The sequence below is a fragment of the Anopheles aquasalis genome, chromosome 2, assembly GCF_943734665.1.
Source record: "Anopheles aquasalis chromosome 2, idAnoAquaMG_Q_19, whole genome shotgun sequence".
NCBI lineage: Eukaryota > Metazoa > Arthropoda > Insecta > Diptera > Culicidae > Anopheles > Anopheles aquasalis.
This window is the reverse complement of record NC_064877.1, coordinates 50965001-50984535: the sequence shown is the minus strand read 5'-3', so window position 1 is coordinate 50984535 and position 19535 is coordinate 50965001. Positions and strand designations below refer to the sequence as shown.

Sequence of the window (19535 nt, the reverse complement as noted above, 5' to 3'; positions counted from 1 at the left end):
TATTTTATACCCCATTACATATACAATAGACCACTGCCGACGTTACACAAATGTACTCATTTGCCCAACATTTATCTGTGATGTTGTCATAACGATGAAACATATTAAATACAAAGATCAAACTATGATTAAGTCTTTTGGTACCGGTGAATAAAATATAAAACGGTACTTGTATGGAGACCATAATGACGAACTATCAACATTGGTTCATTTACACGGATAACGCTAATTTGAAATTATTTTTAAGTTCCGTTCTGAAACATGCACTCTGTAGTATACCGTTTCACTCTCCATGACAGATTGAGGCATATTTAAAAAAAAACAAATGCATTTAATTTCACAATCACAATAAATTATCCCAAAATAGGGACTTGAGTAATGGCAAGCTATGGTTGCATTCTATTGCTAACACTGTTGCACACTTATCGTTACGTTTTCATTTTGCTGCAACTCTTGTAATATTCAATATTTCATACTGCGTTATTTACACTGACTGTTACACCACACCTATTGCACTAGCTTCAAAAATATACAAATGATCGCTAAGCATTTTAAACAACTTTTCTCCACTTGTCACAGCAGTTAAACTTGAACTAAGTAGTGTCAACAGAGACTACTGTAAAATACTCTAATCCATACCTACTCTGTACATTCTCGTATTAAACCGTCGTTAATTTTGGTAAATGAAAGTGGCGTTGCCGATGTGTTGATAGAACCACAGCGGAAATACACCTGAATATTGGAACGAAAATCTGAATGTGAAACGATAGAGTATTACATGCGTAAATAAAAGATCCAGCTAAGATAAGGGTATTTATCATTCAGCGAGTAAATGGTACTGCTGCCATCGCTCGTAATTAAGGTCGTTGGAAGCAGTTACAAATTCTAGTTTCTAAATATGATTGCCTAATTATTCTTTTAAATACATATCGCGTACATCCATAAGCGAAAAAGCAAAACAGAAAAACTAATAATATAATTTGATATAACTATAGTAAAAACGCAACACCCAAATGAAGGAACATGGGATCATAGACTAAGTGACTAAGGATAAAAGCATTGCATCTCCCATTAGTTAATCTATCTCAAAATTATAAAAATACGCTTAGTGTTAATAATAATCTCGATAATAACAAAGCAGACATATAAGATGTACAGAATGTTTCAGATGTGAACAATATAGGAAACGATAAAGCCGGGATTACAACTATCATACTTTCGGATAATGTATAGCTTAGTGACTGTAACAAATTCGTAGAGATAAATTACAAAATATGTCCAACACTGAACGATGAATGATGGATGTGTATGACTATACATTAATGTAAACTCAGCAGTAATTAGGTAAATATGAAATATATATATATATATATATATATATATATATATATATATATATATATATATATATATATATATATATATATATATATATATATATATATATATATATATATATATATATATATATATATATATATATATATACTATATATACTATCAAGCAAGAAATCGTAGCGAAGCCGATACATTATTCATAATGCCACATTCAGTATAATTGCCAAATGGCAAATAATCATTATTGCAACAGAATGCATCAAAAACGGTTACTGTCAACTCTGTTAATGTTACCCTCTGAAAATATCAGAAAAAAAACAATAGAAACAAAAATTCTGTGTGCGTGAATAGTTAAAAGTGAAATACAATTGTTGGAATGGTAATATCAATAAAAAGACCCTTATCATAATGCTATTGTATGTTTTCACAATCGGAAAATCTTCTTTTTAAATTACTGCCCATCTGTCTCACGGCACTTGTACCGCCGACACCGGTCGACAATGGTTTGCAAAAACCAGTGGAAAACTTGGGCTGATTTTGATCAACACTGAAGATATGCTACAAAGTGTGCCTCCTGCCAGAGGTGCTGCTTTTGTCTTCTGCGGCAAAACAACTTGGCCAAGTCTAAGTTCACTTAACCGTCCTAGAAGCATCGGTTACATTCGATAACTTAGGGAATCGAGCTCAAGAAGTGATTAAGTACTCCGTGAGTAAAACCGCGTGTTCGATCAATTTGAAGCGGCGAGCGTCCCAAATCCTGTTGGACAGATTTCTGCGTAGTAGCCGTTGGCACGCAACTGTCCCGTTCGAAAAGGTTGAAGGTTTGGTCAGCCCGGCGTGAAACATCTTCTCACTACTCACTACTAAATGTCATGTGAGCTAAGGGATTTCTGAACACCCTGTGGTAGTGAATTATAAAGTACCAAACCAAGTAGTTTTTTTCTGTTATCAGTTATCAAAAAATGTTTCTGTTATCAAAAAAAGGCTTTTTGGAAAACTGTGTGGGTTCAGTTTGGAACTTATCTTTTTCTTAAGTTACTCATTCATTGGGACTTTGTTTATTTTTGTCGAATCAAGAAACAAAATCATTTGGCGGTATATCCTTCGATATGGACAAATAATTGTCTCCGGCGCATGTGCCGAAATTTCCCCTTTTTATCTGTCTTCTAACAAGGATATTATGTGCAGTTCCTCAAGCAAGAGGGTTGGAAAGTTTACTAAAGAGTTCGTTATCATTGCTAATCCGAATCCATTGTAAGCAGTACAATCACACGCGAATAGACAAAATTATTTAATCTAGTAATTTGTAATGCTTGTATCATGTACACAGAATCTGCACAAAAAACTCCAAAGCCAAGTGTAAAATTTGACTCGGGTGAAATGAAAATATTCTTATCCTAAAAACTGGAGCTTCGGCACTACCTATGAAAATTGTAAGTAATATGGGTCGCATGCGCCAGTGTGAGCATAATGTGGAGCACTTTCTGATTATCCAAATATTATAAATTGGATGAAACGCTCGTTGTATATTGCAAACAGATTGAATCGTGAATGCAATTTAATCAGATTGTTTTGTGAATGCAATGAAGATATTCCACTGCCGGGTATACATTTTATTTATTATTATCTAATTATAAAGGCTCACACTTGATCCAAGTTCTGAATTGCAGTAGGCGTACTACAATTAGTATATTGGTTTGCAATGGAGATACAGGTATTACGAAAAGGATTGCATTTTGCAAATAATGTGGAAGATGATGTAAGTAAAGAAAATATAAACGATATACGTTTCTTTTTATACTATTTTTTTTTAATTCTATCGTAGGTTCAATACTATCGTGGATTCCGTATATCTTGTTATATACTCATTGCTGTATTATTTGCTAGCAGCGTCAAAGGTGCAAATCAACTACATATTGGAGGTATTTTTCCGATCGCCGGTAAAGGGGGTTGGCAGGGTGGTCAAGCATGCATGCCGGCAGCAAAGCTGGCACTTCAAGATGTAAACGAAAATCCAGACTTATTACCAGGATTCAATTTAACGTTGCACAGCAACGATAGTGAGGTATGTTTACCGTTGTGTACAATAGTTGGGCCATTAAAAAATAATGCATATATTTTACATCCGTAGTGCGAACCGGGCTTAGGGGCGAGTGTCATGTACAATTTACTGTACAATTCACCTCAAAAGCTAATGCTTTTAGCTGGATGTAGTACAGTTTGCACAACTGTGGCAGAAGCTGCAAAGATGTGGAATTTGGTTGTGGTAAGCTTTTAGTTTTCAAGAGAGTTCATCAAGTTTAGTTCATCAATAGCTTTTCTAATTACAATAAATTATGCGTTTGTATAATAAACTAGCTATGCTACGGAGCATCCAGCCCAGCATTATCTGACCGCAGTCGTTTCCCTACGCTATTCAGAACCCATCCTTCAGCAACAGTTCACAATCCAACCCGAATCAAACTTATGCAAAAATTCGATTGGTCAAGAGTGGCAATATTACAGCAAGCGGAGGAAGTCTTTATATCGGTTAGTTTACTTGCAGGCTTAGACACTATACATGCTACATGTCCTGTGTGAAGAATAACGATCGCTAATTTAAAATTCTCTTTTGGTCAGACTGTGGAAGACTTAGAAACACGTTGCAAAGATGCTGGCATTGAAATCGTGACAAGGCAATCATTCCTTTCTGACCCCACCGATGCCGTCCGTAACCTACGCCGCCAGGATGCACGGATCATTGTAGGATTATTCTATGTTGTAGCGGCACGTCGTGTTTTATGCGAAATGTACAAACAACAACTATATGGTAGAGCATATGTTTGGTTCTTCATAGGTACGTCATGTTTTAGGATAAAAGTAGAAGACTTAGTAGAAGAATACTTTATTACATAGAGTGTAGTTTTTTTTTTAATTCTATTATGCCCACAATTTGTATTCCAATACAGGATGGTACGAAGACAACTGGTACGAAGTGAATTTGAAGAATGAGAATATTTCCTGTACTAAAGAGCAAATGAAGATCGCTGCCGAAGGTCATTTAACGACTGAGGCATTGATGTGGAACCAAAACAATCAAAAAACTATATCTGGAATGTCGTCAGAAGATTTCAGGTATGCAACATGCAACATAACATAATCTTAATTACGTGGGTGATCAAAATATGAACGATTTTTTTTTGGTAAATCGTGTTTGCAATTGCGTAAATGAGGTTTTAATCTCAGCATCACTGTTGGATCTTTTGCTTCTCAAAATTTTCTTAAAAGGGCCAGTCACAGGGTGACATGTCAGGACTGTAAAGAAGGTTGTCCAATGATTCCTACCTGAGTTGTTTCAAAAATTTCAATTTGAATTAAAATTCAATATTTCAATTTTTAATACTCATTGCCCTGTAGTGGTACGATGTCTACAATACTATACTACTATCTCGTCCTGCCGACATCGTTACGAGGGACACTGAGAGAGTCAAGGAGACGATAGTGCTTGTTTCTTATAGTCTTGACAAACCAACTAAGCAACAAAACAGCGGAACGTTCTCTTTACATTTTTGTGTTAGAAGGATGAAAATGATCGTCTATACTTGATTTACCGTGTATAATGAGTTAATCTTATCATTCACGTTATTATTGCACTTTTAGAAAGCGTTTAAACGCCGCCCTGATCGAAGAAGGCTACGACATCAGTCATAATCGATACCCAGAGGGATACCAGGAAGCACCATTAGCATATGACGCAGTCTGGAGCGTAGCCTTAGCTTTTAACAAAACGATGCAACGCCTTACACAATTGAACTGGGGGAAAAATCTTAAGGACTTCACCTACACCGATAAGGAGATAGCAAATGCAATATATGCAGCCATGAATTCGACGCAATTTCTTGGCGTTTCGGTGAGTTTGTAAACAACCATTAATTTGACGATGCTGGGTGCCCGGATATAATAAACCATTTGCCTTATCCTCAAGGGCGTTGTGGCATTCAGTTCCCAAGGAGATCGAATCGCACTGACCCAGATCGAACAGATGATCGATGGTCAATATTACAAGCTTGGATATTATGACACCCAAGCAGATAATTTGACATGGTTCAACAAAGAAAAATGGAATGGAGAGAAGGTAGTCCCTGTAGATATTTATGAATGAATTTATTATTCTGAATGAGTCTTTCTTGCTGTAGGTCCCACAAGATCGTACTATTGTACGACGTGTCTTGAGGACAGTATCCTTGCCTTTGTTCATCTGTATGAGTACCATTTCGTGTATTGGCATAATAATTGCAATAGTTCTCATATTTTTCAACATTTGGCACAGGCATCGCAGGTATGGGAGTATGTGAGAAGGCTTTGTTTTCGTAAATTTTTACTGTTTTTTTGTTTATGAAACTCTCTCGTTTAGTAAGGTTTAGCTCAGTACATGCAACGAAATACTTTCATATTAATATGTAATCCGCTATGATATTTTCGACATTTAATGCTCATAGGGTAATACAATCGTCACATCCTGTTTGCAACACGATAATGCTTTTTGGAGTGATCATATGTCTTGTGTCTGTTATTTTACTCGGGATTGATGGTCAATTTATAACAGCGGAAAATTACCCGAAAGTAAGTCAACACATACTTGGAATGTTGCCTTATTTGGAGCCCACTATTATCATTTTTTAAATCTTTTCTTAAAGGTTTGTCAAGCTAGAGCATGGATCCTATCTACAGGATTTACCTTGGCTTACGGAGCCATGTTCAGTAAAGTATGGCGCGTACATCGGTTCACGACGAAAACCAAAACTGACCCAAAAGTATGTGGCGAATCGCGTAGATATGATGATAGTAGGGAAATTAAATTTATCTATATTTTTTGTTTTTTTCCCCAACTAGAAAAAAGTTGAACCGTGGAAACTGTATACAATGGTATCTGGGCTGCTACTGATCGATTTGATCATACTATTGACTTGGCAAATGCAGGATCCTTTGCAGCGACGATTGGAAACATTTCCATTGGAGGATCCTATATCATCTACTGACGACGTAAAGATACGTCCGGAGCTAGAGCACTGTGAGAGTCATAATAACTCCGTTTGGTTAGGTAAGTTTGTAAAATTGTTTAATTTTTGAATAAACCTTTTACAAATTAGGTCTATAACTTCTTTAGGTTCTTTCTTAGTTCTTTCGATTCTATTAAACATTGGTGCCATGGTTTTGGGGTAGGTTCACAGCACACAGTTCACACTTATAGACCTAATATTTTATACCCTGATAGGTTATTTCCGATATAAATTGTTTGATCTATTGCTGTTGCTTAATTGAGAATATTGCAAATAATACAGACTTGATCCAAAGTTCGGTTAATATCATCTGTATTACCAGTCAAATTACCGGTTTTTTATGCTAACTAAATTTACCACTATTTTAGGTTGGGTAATGTCTTTTCGTGTTTTTAGTTAAACTTCAAAGGGATATATTTTAAGTTTTGAGCAACTTTATTCAACCAAATATGATCCATTTTGGTTAACCACCTTTTGCCATTTTTCGACTAAAGACATAATTCCTTTAGTGTAAAAACTCCGCGGTTTATCGTTAAAAAACTATGACATGAAGTTTTCACATGCTTCTCTTGAAGCCAGCCGTACTCCACCAAGGGTGTTTTGCATAGAACGAAACAAGTGGTAATCCGATGGTGCATGGTCTGGGCTATACGGAGGATACATCAAAACTTCCCAGCCAAGCTCTCCCAGTTTTTGCCGAGCCATCAAAGATGTGTGTGGTCTAGCGTTGTCATGGTGGAAGCCGCTGCCCTTTCTGTTGACCAATTCTGGCCGTTTTTCTTCGATTGCTTGCTTCAATCTCATCAATTAGTCACAGTAAAGTCTAGAATCAATAGTTTGACCAGGCTGAAGTAGCTCATAATGAATGATTCCACTCCAATTAAACCAAACGCACGGCATAACCTTCTGCGGCGTCAATCCTGGCTTTGGGACTGTTTGTGTAGCTTCTGCATTTTTGCACCATGATATTTTTCACACGTTATTGTCGTGTTTGATCCACTTTTCATCTCCTGTTACCATTCGTTTCAGAAAGGGTTCGATTTCATTCCGTTTCAGCAAAGAATCGCAGGTTATTCGGTCCAATAAATTTTTCACAGACAATTCATGTCGTATCCAAACATCGAGCTTTTTTTTTGTAGTCACCCATTTTTAAATGGTTCAAAACCGTTTTATGGTGAATGTTTAGTTCCTCAGCGATGTCACGGCTGCTTATGTGACCATTCTGGTCTATCCTTTCAATAATTTCATTGACTTTAGCAACGATAGGTCGACCAGAGCGAGATGCATCTTTCACATAAAAAAATTCAGTACGGAAGCGAGCGAACCATCGTTATGCTACACGATTCTGATAACTGATTCCGCATCGTCCCAGTAAACTTCACAAATTTCATTTGTGGATTGCTTGGCATTTTTCCCTTTTTTATAGAAAAATTTCACAATATTGCGAATTTCTTCACTATTTTCACACATCTTTGAACAGCTATAACTTTTTGTCCATTGCTCCAAATTCTGTTTTGTTTTGATTAAACGATACATCAAATGTTACTTAAAACAACGTGGTATGATATGACATAATGTGATTTACAACGGTGGAGATAGACGGCTCCAAACACATCTATTGCCAAAATACGAAAAGACTTATTACCCAACCTAATAGATTTTCGAGAAAAGTTTTAATATACATATTTTCTTTTATATGATATCTTAGAAATTGAAAAAAACTATAAACGCGAATTCCTATAAAAACCAGAAAAAGGATGATCTATATAAAACCAAATATCGAAACACAAATTCTATTACATTCGACTTATTTAATAATTTTTAGCACATTTCGCCATCAAAAATATGGGGCGAATAATCAACGAAAAAATTATTAGTTAACCATTTAGTTAGATTGTATGCTAAACACCGGCATTACACAATTTTCTTTTTTTCAGGTGTTATATATGGATTCAAGGGATTGATTCTGGTATTTGGACTGTTTTTGGCATATGAGACGCGATCCATCAAAGTAAAGCAGATAAACGACTCACGATATGTTGGAATGAGTATTTACAATGTAGTTGTCTTGTGTTTGATAACTGCACCAGTGGCGATGGTGATAGCTTCCCAGCAAGATGCTTCATTTGCTTTTGTGGCGTTAGCAGTAATATTTTGTTGTTTCCTCAGTATGTTACTCATCTTCGTACCAAAGGTAATGTTTGGTCACTCAATCAAAAGAACGCATTAAGATATTTCTTTATGTTTTTTTCCATTACTATTACAGGTTATAGAAGTGCTAAGACATCCGAAGGATAAGGCGGAATCAAAATTCAGCAACGATACTGGCATTTCAAAGGAAGAGGAAGAACGTTATCAGAAGCTCATATCAGAAAACGAGGATTTGCAGAAATTAATTGCTCAAGTAACTATTGGTTTTTCCGCTTTTAGCTCAATGCTACTTGTGTAATGAGAGTAAGTAAAATTCTTGTTTCTAAACGTTTTGCAGAAAGAAGACAAAATAAGATTGCTGAAACAACGGTTATCGGAAAAAGAAACAAACAATGGAGTTCACTCCTTCGCTGATGCCCTCGATGGTACATCAACTGCCGGTGGTGTTCAATTCAATCAACCTGCACCATCGACCTTAATTCAGAAATGATTCCAAATTTACAATATGAAATAAGCAGCTGTGGAATATCCTTCTGTCTCTGCGCAAGCTCACACACAGCTAACTCTAGGAATAGTTCATCGATAATTTGTTTTTCCTATTGCATGTATTACAAATAGGAAATTATAAAATGGCGAAAACAATAGATTTCAGCCATATATACTTCCGATGTGTAGAGAAAAAGTGAAATAAACCAATTAACATTTTAACAATCCAATTGTAAATCAAATTATCTGCAGGATGAAAGAAATTCCTTTATTCTAGATAAATAATTTGTTTGTTTAGTTCTCGTTACTCACGTTCAGTTAGGTTAATTAGAAATGACCTTCGCAAGCCAGAATTGTAACCAAATTGTGTCTAGTAATGAACTAGAAATTCGTTACAACTACACAACGCAAGGTCATAAAATACCTCATCGATTATTCAACTAGCCCCATGCAAAACAATCTAAAGCTCGAGCGAGACTAATGATTATTGATTATTATTCATCGTGATTTAGCTTAAAATCACAAAGCTGGTATTATACTTCAGACTGTAATGCAAAAAAGCGTGAAAAGGCATAACAATAAAATGTTAATTAAAACCAATGCCAATTAACTATTTGTTGGAGTTGCTATTGTAATTATAGATACTTTTTAATCTATTCTATTATCTGGAACTACGTTATTTCAATGACCATATCATGATTTATAATAGTTTTATGCGTTATTCAATAATAACATTATGTGAAGTTTTTGTCGTATAGTCATTGATTCATTTGGCGTTGTAATATAATGTCCATATTATAACAAATTTTAAATAAATCGGTTTTATTCGATTCGCACCGAAATCAATTTGCTCGATAGTAAACTTCATCAAAACATGGTATTACGTTGAAAAGCTTTATGCATTAGGCATTCGTGACCGTCGATCCGAAAGAACTCTGTTGTTACGCAATTCATTGAACTGATGACACAGTGTACTGTTAAAATAGAGTTGTTAGAGACCAGCACTCGCTTCGCATCCGCTTGGGACTGTAATTTACGATTCTGCTGTTTGTGCAGGCAGCATCGATGATGTAACGAATACTTCACAAAGTAGATATGTTGTCACGCATCACGCGCATAACAGTTTTCTCTTTTTAGTTTCTCCCAAAAATACCGACAATAAGCTAACATAAGCACAGACTGTAGCCAATTTTTCAAATAGTCGGTACAGCCGATCAGTAATCTTCACCAGAAGTAATAAATTATTAGCTACATACACTCGCACGATGCATCGCGCTATTCCCCGTACCTTTTGTTGGTGAGCGTGTTTAAAAGAATAAAAAACTATGCAAATTGGAATGGAGGGAAAAAGAAAAGTGAAATAAAACCGGTATTCGCGGCAGAAACTCTGGTTTCTGGTCTGGAAGACCAGATCGGTTCAATGTAGCCGGTTTCAGTTGGCTACACAAACATGATCGAGAGGTGTGGTAGATCGTTCCGGCAATAGCTGATGCTCAGTAGTAGTCTGACGTTGAATGGTTGATAAACTAGTTGCGAGCTCCTCGCGACATTCAATATTATTCTTTTTATTCCACCATCCTCAACACTTAACATGAAGCTTCATATTCAAATTCTGTTAGCATTGATTGTGATATTAAGATCGGAAGTGCACGGTGTGAAACTTAGAGAAAAGTTCAAATGGCGTGATGTATCGTTTGAGTGGCCGTCGGAAGCAACGAAGCAGAATGCTCTGCAAACCGGACAATATGTAGTCAAAAATAACCTTCCCCTAGGATTAGAACGCTGGAGAGACAAGTTGTTCATCACCGTACCAAGGTAATACACAACAGCAGCAGTGTATGTTCAAACTATTTATATATGGTGATTGATACATGCTTTTGGAATAAGTGCGACATCCAGATAGCCATCTATTTATCCATAATGTTGACTTTTTATACTTATGAGAATGAGCAAACAAAGCTACTGTTCAATACAGCTTCAATAATTTTATTGCACTGATAAAAAATAAATCCTAACCATTGCCGGATTCTTTGCACAGAAAACATATAGCTCCAACATATAATTTCTTATGTCGATCTTTCACTTCACACAATTATTTGTGAAACATACACAAAATTGATTCTGGAAACTACCAATTACCTATTTTAAAGACATCGTGCATACATGAGTCGGCTGAACAATACAATCTGTTAAAGAGTACTGGCAATTATGCTTCAAAACGAAAGGAGTTGACCTCTACTTGCTCAATTCAAACAACAGTGTCAATTATGCTGACCAGAGTTCTGCATATTGTAGGCTTTATGCCAATCTTCACAGTAATCGCCCGGTCGCACCCTTTAGTGCGTATGGAACTGGTTTTTATTTATTTTTCCTTTATTCGTTGATGATAATGTCAAGGGCATTGTAAAATCCTAAGGAAGGTCGCAGATTATTTCTGAAATAGCAGATCGCCAAGACAGGGGTCAATCTACTTTAACAAGAACAGGTACATAGTCATTTTTGTATGTTCTATTATTTACAGATGGAAAACCGGAGTGGCAGCGTCTTTAACTTACGTCAACGTTACTGACGACATGAGCCCAACACTACGTCCTTATCCTACTTGGGATGATAACCTCCTGCCGAGCGGTATGTGGTTTTAATGATAAATATTCAATGTCTTCTACTTGTTAAATACCATTCTATTGCAAACACTTCTATTGACAGATCCAGTGAATGGACAAAACGATTCCAAATATTTAAAGAATAATGCTACCATCATTTCCACCTTCCGAGTGCGAGCCGACGAGTGTGATCGTTTATGGGTAATGGATACGGGATTAGCAGATATTCTCGGAGACGCCGTGCAATACGCTCCACCATCGCTTGTTCTGTTTGACCTGTACACTGATAAACTTATTCGGCGACACTTTTTCAATAGTTCATTACTGAAAGAGGACTCCTTTTTCGCAAATGTGGTAAGATGTCATTTTACATTAGTTCTTGGCTAATCCATGTTAATATTGAACCTCTTGTTAATAGCGAAATCTTTAAATCCGCAGATTGTTGATACCGAACGAGGTGATTGTGATAATGCTTTTGCGTACATCCCAGATCTGGGAAGCTATGCTGTGATCGTTTATTCGTTTAATGAAGATCGTTCCTGGCGTGTGAAGCACAATTTCTTTCACTTTGACCCCCTGGCTGGTGATTACAACATAGGTGGTGTAAATTTCCAATGGACCGACGGTGTATTCGGAATGGCTGTTGGAAAACGAACGACTGATGGTTCTCGGCCAGTATATTTCCATGCTTTTTCTAGCACCAAAGAGTTCATGGTTCCGAATGTTATCTTAAAAAATGAATCGTATGCACAGAACCCGCAATCGTACTACGATTTCAAGCTGCTTGGTGACCGCGGGCCAAATTCTCAATCATCTGCTGAATTCTACGACACGGAAACTGGTGTCATTTTCTATACACAAGTAAACAAGGATGGAATTGGCTGCTGGAACACGGCTATGCCACTGAACGCGGACACTCAAGGATTGGTCGACTCTGATAGCGATGCTTTGGTTTTTCCAAATGATTTAAAAGTGGACAGCGAAGGTCAGCTGTGGGTACTGTCCGATCGTTTGCCAATGTTCATTTTTACCAGCTTAGATGAGGAGCAGTATAACTACCGAATTTTGGTAGGAGAAACTAAAGAAATGATTAAAGGAACTCCATGCGACAACTAGGTACGATGTAAAGGCACATGTAATGTGCACCATTTAGTATGTCAACCCACTATTATTAGCATACTGTTTTGGTTCAAATTATTGTATTGAATTGCCAATAATATGATCTTCACGGTATTAACCATTGAGTTCAAATAATGTCGCGTACTTGTGGCTAGTTATCCGATCCGAAATGTTTGAGGCGATGCTGCGAGCCAATTGGCAGGGGCTTCGTCCTGAATGATTGTGTGTTACTTTATGTTAACTAATACTAATTTAGTTGCACTCAATAACCTATGTGTTAATGAACATTTTTATAAAAGTAATAAAGTGTTTCTACATTACGAAAAAACTTTGCCAATGCTATTGATTTTTCTAAGCTGCTGTTCTATAAGGATGCTATAGGATTATATTTTTTTCGTCTTGACATTAAAAGTTTTTTCGTAATGTAGAAACACTCCTAAATATTTACTAAAAATACGGCCAACCTAATATATAAAAATCAAAGTACATAATCATTCTTGGCCCAATGAATTCGTCTTGCTCTGCAGAAGGTTACGTTTAAAAATTTCGAATTCTGTCCTTTTTCCGAAAAATTTCTGTCCTTTTATGGCAAATTGGAACTCAATTTTACACCGGATTTCCACCTCACAGCCTACTTGATTCGATATTATTTTAAAACATTGAATGGCAACCTTTCAGCTCCAATGCCCACTGCGTTCAATTCTACATTTCTCTAATTTGATCATATTTGCCTACTGTGGTACTTTCTACAGTGATCACAAAATCAGATTTCAATTTTTTACTTCCATCGGACCAAAGAGCGATTAGTTTGAGCAAACCACCGATGATTCGTCAAGTGATTTAAATTTGGTAATTATTGTGGTTTGAATAAAAACTACAGCGAGTACATCAAGAACTATTTGTGATAAAATAAAAATTAGATGTGGGCAGTGTGTACGCTAGACACAGAAAAAACCGGCAGATTCTGCGCCCAGATTCTGTGCGGTGTGTAGCCGCGCATAGACAAGAACCGATTCGATGTAATTTTGGAGGAACCGATGAGGGTTCAACAAATTACTATCACTGTATGAGTTCCACGCAACTTGTATGAAACGGGCCTTATTTGTATGAAATTTCTTTCTCTACGTTATGCCTCTGACAGACGAGGCGTAAACTTTTTGGCATTACGCTCTGAGTTTACGCTTCGTCTGTCCCTGGCTTTATTAAAAGTTACAATTAATTTTTACATTTAGGCCAACAAATATGCGGGAACGAAAGAATTTTAAAGTAATAGTTGCCCCGGCAAATTTCGTTCTGCCATTCGACTCTTGACGCCTATATTTAAGATGTTGGAAGCATAGTTTTTAATGCAACATAAAAATGGAAACGGTTTTTACTGTACTGTTGTCTGCAATGATACTGATGACCAACATCCAATAATTACCATCACAATCGGGGAGTTTCCAAATGAATTTTTTGGGTAATGTTAACAAACCTCATCCATCTTCCCTTTATCACCACACGACATTTGATTGTAGGGGATCGTAGAACCATAAAGCAATGCGGCACGATGTAAATGAGCCACGGGAGGATTTGCAATAGTTCACATATAAGATCCTGATCTTGATTGCATTGCTCCCTTCGTCTTTCGCTATCATTAATCCTTTCTCGTTGTTCTTGAGATCTTGATTTTGATTTTCAGACATATGCAATTGAAGCTGAAAACATGCTTGATCCCGTTGCTCAGAGGTCTGGTTTCTACGGATTAGTGACAGTCTTTTTGAATTTCGTCTGCGTACTCCTTTACGTGATCTTTTGATTGAAGGTATTTTATTTGTCTTGAAATGACTCAACTAAAATCAGATAATTTTCTTTTTACCAAAACTAGTTCTTGATGTACTCGCTGTAGTTTTTATTCAAACCACAATAATTACCAAATTTAAATCACTTGACGAATCATCGGTGGTTTGCTCAAACTAATCGCTCTTTGGTCCGATGGAAGTAAAAAATTGAAATCTGATTTTGTGATCACTGTAGAAAGTACCACAGTAGGCAAATATGATCAAATTAGAGAAATGTAGAATTGAACGCAGTGGGCATTGGAGCTGAAAGGTTGCCATCCAATGTTTTAAAATAATATCGAATCAAGTAGGCTGTGAGGTGGAAATCCGGTGCAAAATTGAGTTCCAATTTGCCATAAAAGGACAGAACTTACTCGACATTTTTAAACGTATAAAGCCCAACGTATTTTCGCAGAGCAAGACGAATTCATTGGGCCAAGAATGAGTGAAAGAATGAGTGAGTGAAATCGGCCCATCCGTTCTCAAGTTATGGGAGTTCGAAAGTACGAAACTTGATTTTTATATACACCGTGTCCAATATATAACGGATGGACCATTTTCTATCATCAGAGTGTGTTTTTAAAGAGAAACTTATACTGATCAATTAAAAAATATGTTTTGGAATTACCCCCTCCCATCCATTTTTACGAGCTTCAATCGCTTCGAAAGTTCAACGCACCTGGCACGGACGACTTTCATAGACATTTCCTCCCATTTTTTTGGGATCGTTGCTTCAAACTGAATAAAATTAGATAATTTTTGTTCGTTAAGGTTCAACAATTGTATGAACAAACGATAAAGCGATAAATGGGTTAAGATCTGGTGAACTGGGAGGCCATTCATTTTTCTTTAAAAATCTTGCTGAATTGTCCCTGCACCACTTTTGAACCAAAATTGCTCCTCCAAGAGCGCTCCATCATGCTGGAACATATAATTTTCGTTCCCGTATAATCTTTCCACGCTAGATTTCACTATTTTCTTCATAAGATATCTTTTATAAGACGTTAGTTAAATTTTTCCGCCTTTGTTAGTAAAAAGTAGGGGTAATTTGCCATGCGGGCAAATACCCCCCCCCCCCCCCCCCCTAAAACGATCACACTAGTCGCATTTTGAAAACCTGAGGATGTTGTTTTGGTTATCTGTTACATCCTTAATGTTTTTGGACCCCAATCTATCGTTTTGGACACCACAACTTTGCTCTAGAACAAATAGCATTTATTATTTGTTGGATAGCTTCCGAAATTCTGTGAACATTCAATTTTTCATAAACATTACATTCTAGCTCCTATTTAAAAAAGTTATACGTGGTTGATATCAAAACATTCAAATCTGTGACCATTTTTTGTATCGAGCGTTGAGGATAACGTCGGATACGTTCCCGAACGATCTTGATCGCTTTTTCAGTACTAGCCGACCGCTTTCGCCCCGATCTTTTTTGTAATGTAACGAGGAAGTCTCAGGCTATCTTTCGAGGGTTCGATATACGAAATCATGCTTGATTTCAAGATGCTTCAAGGTTTTGAAAATAGAGTTTAGACGCTCCCTATCCAACATCGTTTTTTATAACAAGTAATTGTTTCATGGTTACTAAAATTAGACCCGCAACATAAAATAGACCAATCCAACAGCCAAAATGTTAAGTAAACACTACAATTTGCGAAAACAATATTGATATTTGAACTAGGTGCTGCGAACATACCAAAATCCTCCAACAAAAAAGTGTATGAGAATATATTGGACACGGTGTATACCAGGTGTACAAGTTTTAAATGGCCGTTTGCTTATAGATGGGCTTACAAACCAAATTGAGGTTTCATCGACATGCCATATTGTTTTTTGTGTTTGTCAAATCCTGTTTACATAAATCAGTGTCCTTCATAATTTATACTAAACTACAACATATATTTTTTCTTACTTAATCATATCTAATTTTGTGCCAGAAAAGGAGCTTTCGCAGGAAGCTCCATTTTTGTCCTTTGATTTGGAAAAATCAGCGATCAAATCACATACAATGCTTGTAGAGACCTCTCGTCGACAATGTGGTATTTGAAATCATTAATAAATGCCAGCCAACCATCATTTTCTACCGCAAAACCAAATCGCTCTGAACACAAGACAATGATGTGCGTTTAGTTGAATCAGATGGGTGTCTTCAATTCTGAGCTGTTGTAGCCTTATGAAATTGTTAGGGCACCAGCCAATTATCAAAATATAACGTGCTTTGCGTGAAACAAGGCCGATTTATGATCAAAAACATGAGAGGTTGATATTCCTGCACGACAATGCATGGGCGCACTCATCTAAAATGGTCCATATTTATTTGAATTCAATAAATTGGGTGGTTCTACCTCCCCCCGTTAATTAACTGGACCTGGGCCATTCCTAGGATACTGGATAGGAAAAGTGTATAGCTAGCAAGGAAAAATAGTTGGATTAATTTATTTGTTTGGTTTTCCATTTTGTAAAAAGTGTTTTTATCGACAAAAAACAAGTTTTAAGGTTATACACTTAGTATAGATAGGCCCTACTACTCAGCTACACTGAAAACTCGATTTTTACTGATTTTTTATAACTTTTTCACCCCTGCAAACACATTTATTTACGTTGACTCATATACCACACATACTAGCATAGTTCTGCTGTTCAATCATGTTAAAATAGTAGCAATTTGAAAACGTTTTTTTAAACTCATATTTGTTATTCAAATGTGTATGACCAGTCAATCAGGCGCTGGATTACTTTCGACTGATTGTTGTAGCAATCTATCGCCAAACCTATAATTATTTGAGTTCATGCTAATTCAGTTGTGTACGGTTAGTATATTTATATTTTGAAGCAGCTTTGTACATTTTTCTGAGTAAACGTTGTTCTTGGATCCAAAGATTCTCCAGTTTTACTAAACTGATAAACCTTCCATGATTGTTTTTGATGTTCTGCTATACATTCTGTACCTATTCATTAGGTCCTCGTTGTCCTATGATTTGGTTACCGTTGTAACCGGTGTTAATACGATTTCGTTATGCTCAGTAGGTGTTTAGTCCTGTGAAACCCACATGAGAATTAAGTTATATGGCTACCGAAAGGTTGAGCAATAAGTCTCAACCACAGTATCCCTATGCGCACCAAATCGATAGCATTAGATGACGGTGAGAGGGGCCTACATACCTAGGTTATTGCTCAGTACCCAAACAGAACGAAAGGCAACGTTTTGTTACGCCTCTGGAACCTTTGAAGCATCTCCACGCAGCCTCTAGATGCGTGTGGATTGGTTGCTTTCGTTACAATAGAAGGATCCGAAGTCCAATAGATATCCCTCTGAGAACCTTCACAGTGAGAGCACATCGGGAAAAGTACAATAAACAACAACAAAGGTGTGTTAATATACAAAAACAACCAGCAGCAGTCGGCAACAGCATCAGTAGCATAGGTTCAACAGAGTCATTTGGAAAAGTTATCTTTATTTTTTCTGTGTCGCAGGAGATAGTCGTATAGCATCGATACTTCAGACAAACAGTTTGAACGGTTTTTACGATGAAACATCGTTGAGGAACGTTTACATTTTGTTAGATATTCCCCCGTTCCATCAGCTGCTGAATGTAAAGCACTGATATTTTTAATTATTTTCAGAATTATAATTAACATTGAAAATCTAATTGCAGACATTGTTTTTTTCCTGTGTGTAGCATTGTCACTAAGGCATTCTAGTACAGCGCTTAGCTTAGTCAATCCAGTGCAGTCGTTCAATAAGATGAATCGAATGCGGATATAATTAGAATATTTCGATTAGAAGTATGGCTAAAATATCAAAATGCTCTATCGAAAAAGCACACGACAAGGATTTCATGACAAGGACACAAAAACTCCATCTGCGCATGTGCTACTAGGGAACATACGGGGAAGCGAATTCATACAACTGTTTTGATTAGATAATGTAAAGAGCAAACGAATTAAATGGAATGAAATTAAAAGTATGATTTGATTTGTTGACATTCAGCCATCATCGTTTTTGCTGCCTTTTGCGATCAATTATTTGCTACTTTAGGTATTGCTAGTAAAACATTCGTATTAAATTGTATTACGACCTCTAGTATCCGAAATTACACTTATCTATCAGATTACGTTCCCTAGCAAAACATCTGTGTAAATTTGAATAAAGTTAAAGTTCTATTTCAGTATCTGCTTTACATTCAGCAGCTGATGAAACAGGGGAATATCTAACAAAATGTAAACGTTCCTCAACGATGTTTCATCGTAAAAACCGTTCAAACTGTTTGTCTGAAGTATCGATGCTATACGACTATCTCCTGCGACACAGAAAAAATAAAGATAACTTTTCCAAATGACTCTGTTGAACCTATGCTACTGATGCTGTTGCCGACTGCTGCTGGTTGTTTTTGTATATTAACACACCTTTGTTGTTGTTTATTGTACTTTTCCCGATGTGCTCTCACTGTGAAGGTTCTCAGAGGGATATCTATTGGACTTCGGATCCTTCTATTGTAACGAAAGCAACCAATCCACACGCATCTAGAGGCTGCGTGGAGATGCTTCAAAGGTTCCAGAGGCGTAACAAAACGTTGCCTTTCGTTCTGTTTGGGTACTGAGCAATAACCTAGGTATGTAGGCCCCTCTCACCGTCATCTAATGCTATCGATTTGGTGCGCATAGGGATACTGTGGTTGAGACTTATTGCTCAACCTTTCGGTAGCCATATAACTTAATTCTCATGTGGGTTTCACAGGACTAAACACCTACTGAGCATAACGAAATCGTATTAACACCGTTTACAGCGTTAACCAAATCATAGGACAACGAGAACCTAATGAATAGGTACATCTAGAAAAACTACGAGTGTGAGCATGAAAGACGAAGAGCAAGCAAATAAAGCCAGGCAGTAATGGTATATGAACTAATTAAGTTGTATAAACATAAAAATATTATCCCAAACTATTGGCAAGGCCGTTTCTGATTGAACTTTT

General features: G+C 36.7%; 2 protein-coding genes across 3 annotated transcripts; both read left to right on the top strand.

Moving 5' to 3' along the window:
* Positions 1 to 2453: 2453 nt before the first annotated feature.
* LOC126581252 (gamma-aminobutyric acid type B receptor subunit 1) lies at positions 2454 to 9224 on the top strand. Of its 2 annotated transcripts, XM_050244781.1 has the most exons (17): positions 2454 to 2592; positions 2669 to 2771; positions 2978 to 3097; positions 3164 to 3403; positions 3470 to 3604; positions 3697 to 3867; positions 3958 to 4174; positions 4287 to 4452; positions 4978 to 5227; positions 5303 to 5452; positions 5514 to 5656; positions 5817 to 5940; positions 6015 to 6131; positions 6211 to 6418; positions 8315 to 8571; positions 8644 to 8781; positions 8866 to 9224. In XM_050244781.1, the coding sequence occupies exons 3-17, from the start codon at positions 3041 to 3043 to the stop codon at positions 9016 to 9018; spliced, it is 2526 nt and encodes an 841-aa protein (XP_050100738.1). In that variant the 5' UTR covers positions 2454 to 2592; positions 2669 to 2771; positions 2978 to 3040; the 3' UTR covers positions 9019 to 9224. The 2 variants fall into 2 exon arrangements, with proteins under 2 accessions (XP_050100738.1, XP_050100737.1); XM_050244780.1 differs by having other exon boundaries at positions 2527 to 2771.
* Positions 9225 to 10458: 1234 nt separating this feature from the next.
* On the top strand, positions 10459 to 13010 carry LOC126570358 (protein yellow). Its single transcript, XM_050228071.1, has 4 exons — positions 10459 to 10829; positions 11536 to 11642; positions 11721 to 11971; positions 12056 to 13010. Exons 1-4 carry the CDS (start codon positions 10606 to 10608, stop codon positions 12731 to 12733), a joined length of 1260 nt encoding a protein of 419 aa, XP_050084028.1. The 5' UTR covers positions 10459 to 10605; the 3' UTR covers positions 12734 to 13010.
* The last annotated feature ends 6525 nt before the right edge of the window (positions 13011 to 19535 follow it).